Here is a 5,999-nt window from a genome sequence, read left to right as displayed (position 1 = left end):
GAGACACCATGAAGCAAGACAGACACGGTTAGAAAGCAACAAAGGCCGAAGTTTCTAGGGCAGCGACTCTTACATATGTACTTTTCGAGAGTTCTGGCGTTGAACTCCAAGCTGATCAAAGTGGCAAAGTCAAAACCTCCCGCCTCAGCAAGAATCCGGCAAGCTATTTGATCACTTGGAGCCAGCTTCTTGAAGGGTTTGGTTTTGAGGGCCCTTGCCTCTCTCACCCAGTACAGCGGAAACCCATCCAGAGCGTCGGGAACAAGGTCAGTGCAGCAGATCTTGAAGAACCGGCCTTTCCACCCGGTGAACGAGTTTTGGAAGGGTGTGAGAAGAACTCTCCCGGGGACGTTACTGAGAGTTACCCAGAGGTTGTGCCTTTGCCTCTTCACCTCAAAGAAGTGAAGAAAGAGGTCAACCGAGGGCGCACAACCCAGAAACCCGAAGAGGATATCGAAGGCTTTGACAAAGGCCCAGCTGTTGGGGTATAACTGGGCCGGAGCGACATTGATCTCCGTCAGCAGTTCCTTCTCGAACCAGGAGAAGGGTAGGCGCACTCCGATGGTCTTGAAAACCACCTGGTAAAGGTAAAAGAAGGGGACCCCTTCGTTGGCCCGTTCGTCTCCGCATACTGGCTCCCCTAGAGTGCAAGGGAGCACAGCAATGTCGTCGTCGTGCCTCCTCGCGAAGGCCCCTTTGTGTTCCCTTATGGCCCTGGTAGCAAGTAAGCATGAACATTCGTCAAGAAGTTCACTCGAAGCCCAAGGGTACAGGTCCTTGGGACTGACCCTGGGGGAGGCAGCATGAGAAGACATTCTTTAACAAGATCGGGATTGTCAAAGGCGTATGGCCCGCCGGAAATGCAAGAGTCGAGCGAAGGGAGCAAATGGTGGAAGAACCCTTCGTGAGAGAAGAAAGGGTGCAAGAAGAGAGAGTGCAAGTAGGTTACGAAGAGTGCAGAAATGATGAGAATGGTTTCAGAGTTTGAAGAGTTAAATAAAGCGGTTAGAGCGCCAAACGACGCAAGTAGAAGTATTGCAGTTAGGGCATTAAACAACGCGAATGGATGCACCGCACGATCGAGCCACGTGGCAGAAGATGAAAGGATGACCCTGGCACCGCTGGTTAAACTCAGAGAACGTCGTATCAACAGAATATCCAGTGGTACGATGCGCCGTCGAAAGTGGGTCAAGGGCACAGTAGGAGTCAGGACTCAGTGGAATGACTGAATGTCCCATCAGCCATACAAGAAGCGCCACGTGGATCAAGTTGAATGACTGAATGTCCCATCAGCCATACAAGAAGCGCCACGTGGATCAAGTCAAATGACTGAACGTCCCATCAGCCATACAAGAAGCGCCACGTGGATGGCACGGACAAAACCTTGAGCTCTTTGCTGTAATCAAGCGTCGACCAAGGCAAGGATCAAAGTCAATGTCAAGGTAAAGATAACGCCCGAGGCGTCGCCCGGAAGGACGTGAAGGGCGACGCCAGCGTGAGACGTCGCGGGCGTCGCCATCCCCAAATATCAGCAGGGTCGTCTCCCCGATACCCACAGGTAGGAAAGACTGTGGAGGGAGACGAAATTGAAGGGGGCAAAGTTAGTTGCTGGCGTCACCTCCCCGATACCCACGGGTAGGAAAGACTGTGGAGGGAGATAAGACCGCCAAACGCCAGCGAATTGCTGGCAGGGTGTTCCCCGATACCTATGGGAAGGTAAGACCATGGAGGGAACGACCCCCCCCCCAGAGTACTCGACGTTTTAGACACCCGGGGACGATACGGCGCTGCTATAGCAGGCCTCTCCTTAGGCGTGGGCGCCGGGTGTTAAGGATCAAGGAAAGAACCGTTTCGGCGTTAGAGACACCCCGTGGACGATACGGCTTCACTAGGTGAGCCTCTCCATGGGCGTGAGTGTTGGCACGTGACCTTTCCCGGACATACAAGGCCGTCCAACGAAGTGAAAGAAACGGGTAAAACACAAACAAAATAACCGAAGCGCGCGAAGGCAAAGGATGAGAATAAGAGCGCACATGCAGGATTCTATATCGCGAAGGCGCAAAAGTAATCATACAAACACCCAGAGTTGTAACAAGAGTACAGATGGTTCAAAGAATTACAAGTTTAACAGAGAGAGTCAAAAGCAAAGGTAAAGTATAAAAGAATTAAGCTTGAAGGTAAAGGTAGCGGGTGAGAGACAGCGGTTCAGTCATCCAAGTCCATGGGCACGACCTTCCCGTCGACGACATGGTGTGTGGGGTCGCAGTTTGAAATATTGATGCCAGGGTTCTCGCAGGACGCCTGGGTCAGAGCCTCTTGGAAGCCCTCTTCAAACGCCCCCGCCATCTCCCCGGTCAATTCTTGGACCTCTCCCTCTAGTTCCGCAACCCTAGAGTCCTTGGATGTCAATTGCTTCTCCAGAAATTCCTTCTCCACGCGGAGCTTATTGGCCTCGGCTTGGAGAAGGCTCAAAGCTTCAACCTTCGCAGCCAAGGCGTCCTCTCTCTCACCTAGCTTCTGCCTCCAAGCAGCATCCAGCTCTTCAAGTTTTCTTCGCTGCACTTCGGATGTAAGAGTCGCCTCTTGGAGGCCAATGTTTTGGATTTGGTAGGAGGTGAGCTGGGCTAGTTGAGCGGCATGCGCCTGTTCCAGTTCTCGCGCGTACGCCTCAGCTCCCTCCCTGCCCTCATGGGCCAGTTTTAGCAAAGATTGGGAAGCTTCCTCCTTGAGTCCCCAGTTTTGTTTTTCCTCCTTCAACGCCCCCACCTCTTGTCTCAGCTTGCGGAGAGCCTCCCTCCCTTTGATAGCATTTCGAGCCTGAGTGCGCCACTTGATTGCCACCGCCAGGAATGCCCCCATATAATAAGGCATGCCTCCCCCCTTTTGAGGATCAGTCGGCGACATTCCTTCGGTGAAGCCCTGCGTCAACTCCCTATGAATGGGGCGAGGAATTCGGGGTTTGCGAGAAGTCGAGCCAGGGACTGATACAGGAGGGGCGGAGCCCGAGGCCTCAGCTGCGTCACGATGCGGCAACGGCGAAGGCGGGGGAACCAAGTCAATCCTTTCTTCTCGTTCCTCGTGGGCTGGTGGAGGTGGCGGTGATGTGGCACTAAGAGGATCGTCCCTGAGAGAGTTCCCACCACCGGGGGACGCGGCTGATGAGGCAGGAAGGCCCGTAGCCCTCCTCTTATGGGAAACCAGGGCATTGCCCGAGTCTTCGCTGTCAGAGTCTACTATCAGCACCCTTTTCCCTTTGTTGGGGCGTGCAGGGGCAGGGGTTGACGCCATGGCTAATGGAACCGCGGCAATAGGAGGAGGAGAAGCAGATGGTGGAGGAGTCGGCAGGGAAGCGACGGTGGGCACGTCAGAGGCGACGGCGTCCCCGCCCTCTTTGGCAGATTTTGCCTTCTTCAAAAATTTGGCAAGAGCAAGCCGCCTCGAAGAAGTCATCACTGAACCTGCAGCGGCGAAGAATAGTAGAACAAAGATTAATTCAGATAAAGCAGAAGGGGAGTGTTATAACCAGACACGCGCAGATAATCACAAGGGTTCAAGCAAGCAAGTGAGTCCGTATAACCACAACAGCTAAAGCAGTGTAAACGATCAAGGGTAGATACCAAAGTAGGTAGAGAGCCCATGGGCGTTGAATTCGTTTGCGATGAGTTTGGCGGTATCGAAGACTACCCCCAGCCCCGCCAAGGCTTTGCACACGTCCCGATCGGCTGGGGCGAGCTCATCCAAAGCCAGGGCCTTCATGGTTATGGGCTTATCCGTCCAGTATAGGGGAAAGCCCTCTAAAACGGTAGGATCGCGCTTGGTCGCACGAACTTTGAAGAACTTCCCTTTCCATCCTTTGAACGAATTTTGGAAGAGCGTTAGGATGATGCGCCCGGCGATGCCAGAAAAGCTCATCCATAGGCTCTTCCCCTGTTTCTTTACCTCGAAAAAATGAAGAAAAACGTCCACGGAAGAGGGGACACCCAGATATCCGCAAAGAATCTGAAACCCCCTTACGAAAGCCCAGCTGTTGGGGTGGAGCTGGGCTGGGGCGGTGTTTATCTCTGTAAGCAGTTCTTTCTCGAAGGAAGTAAGAGGCAGACGCAGGCCCACTCTCCTGAGTACCATTTGATAAAGAAAGAAGAAGGGGCTCCCTCCAGTGTCTCTTGAGTCCACACAAACGGGTATCCCAGGTCTCACCCGGCATACCAGGACGTGGGAGTCGTGATTTTTATGGAAGGCGTTGAAATTGTAAAGCGCAGGGTCCCCCCTGTGGGCCTCCACGTCCTCAACAGAGTTTAGGGTGGAGCATTCGTCGAGGAGATCGTCGGGGGCCCAGTCATACTCACCTTTGTAGTAAGACTTAGGGAGCGGGGGAGGCGCGGCGGTCTTAGTTTTCGCCATGGATGCCAGAGCTGAAGATCAAAAGAGAAAGAAAGGGTTCAGAGAAAAAGGGTTTGGTGAAGAAAAGGGGAAAAAATGGAGGAATCCTAGGAGAACCCTACCCACACGAGAGAAAAGAGGAACGAGAGGAACGGAGAAGCATACAAACGATATCCAAAGAAACGCAGTAACATGGACAGTCCCAGGCAGTTCATGCAGTAAGGGAATCATCAAGGAGAGGAAAAACCGTACCTTTGGGGGTTGAAGGGCGTGGAGAGCGGAAGCACGAAAGAGCAGGGGTCGTGAGAGAATGGATTCGAGGAAGATGAACAGTGGGGAAAGGCAAAGAAAGTGGATGTAACAGTGGTTCCAAGCGCGGGGTTTGGGTAACTTAAACGTTACAAGAAGCGCGAGGGACAACGAATGGTGACCGTGCGATGATGCCACGTGTTGCAGGATTAGGCGCTCAGGGGGAGCGCAAGAGGTTCTTAAGGATGACCGCGTGATGAACCACGTGGCACGCGATTAAGCGTGGCCCCAAAAAGCGGTGCTTTCCCCGTTTCAGAGGATGTCCAATCAACCATTAAGAGCGTCACGTCAATGGTCTCAAGGTTGCTACGTCATCAAGAATGACACGTCACCGGGTGCCACCTGGACGGCGTGGGCGAGGCTTTAGTCTTTACGCTGAAGACAAGTCTTCGGCTTAAGACTGGGGGGCTTGTGTACCATCCCGTACCCGGGCGTTGACAAAGTCCAGGTCAAAGTCAACGTAAAGCGTCGCCAGGGTAAGGCGTCGCCCAGGTAAGGCGTCACCTAGCAGGGCATCGCCGAGATAGGGCGCCGCCCAACTGGGTGTCGCCAAGATGGATTGGCACCAGGGCAAGGAGGCCACGGCGCTGCTCCCCGATACCCATGGGTAGGAAAGACCATGGAGGGGGCGACGCCGTGGGAAGGCCCCAGACCCTGGATAACCAGGGAACAGTAATAAAGAGGAGAGAAAGGTGGCTTCAAGGCCATAGCAACAACACCAGTGTAGAGCAGCCTGACTCGAGAAGTACCCCTGCCGCCCCAGAGACGCCTTTGGGACAGATACAACTCAAGAGGAAGGTCACGCCCAGGGTAGCCGGGTGCAGGGTACGAGAGGAAGGCAGATACGCTCTCAAAGTAAGTGACTAGATAATTGGGGGCATGAGTTGGCACCCAAGAAGTCACCCCTTGCGCAGTAGCACTCCCAGGCAGGAGGACCCACACGTAGAAACGTCCCCAGCTGGGCAGAAACGCCCCCAGATGGGGTCAAGGTGTCGTGAGGTCCTCCACGTGTTCGACAGCCAGGTCAGAATAGAAACACCCTTTAGTCAGGTGCCAGGTAATCAAGTCATTCAATACAGTTTCCGTTTCGAGCGTTCAAGTACTATGATGGCTCCCAAGCGTTTCAACGTCTTAAATGCGCTACGTTTTCTAATTAAACGCTTTAATGAGTGCGTTACGTTTGTGATTAAAAGCGCTTTAAGGCGCTTTAAATGCTTGGGTAGTTTAAATAGCGCGGAGAATGTTGGGAACGGGGTTCGAACTTTTGGCAAATTTACCAGAACTCTCTAGTTGCTTGCTCGTGCCTTTAG

At 53.4% G+C, this 5,999-nt stretch overlaps 1 protein-coding gene across 1 annotated transcript; it reads right to left on the bottom strand.

The window, feature by feature from the left end:
* Window positions 1-2,205: 2,205 nt before the first annotated feature.
* LOC137838230 (chromatin-remodeling ATPase INO80-like) lies at window positions 2,206-3,450 on the bottom strand. Its single transcript, XM_068647485.1, has one exon. It carries the CDS (start codon window positions 3,448-3,450, stop codon window positions 2,206-2,208), a length of 1,245 nt encoding a protein of 414 aa, XP_068503586.1.
* Window positions 3,451-5,999: the final 2,549 nt, after the last annotated feature.

Source organism: Phaseolus vulgaris, chromosome 4, assembly GCF_000499845.2.
Source record: "Phaseolus vulgaris cultivar G19833 chromosome 4, P. vulgaris v2.0, whole genome shotgun sequence".
NCBI classification, from domain to species: domain Eukaryota; kingdom Viridiplantae; phylum Streptophyta; class Magnoliopsida; order Fabales; family Fabaceae; genus Phaseolus; species Phaseolus vulgaris.
Note: the sequence above shows the minus strand (reverse complement) of the source record. Positions and strands in the feature narration are given on the sequence as shown.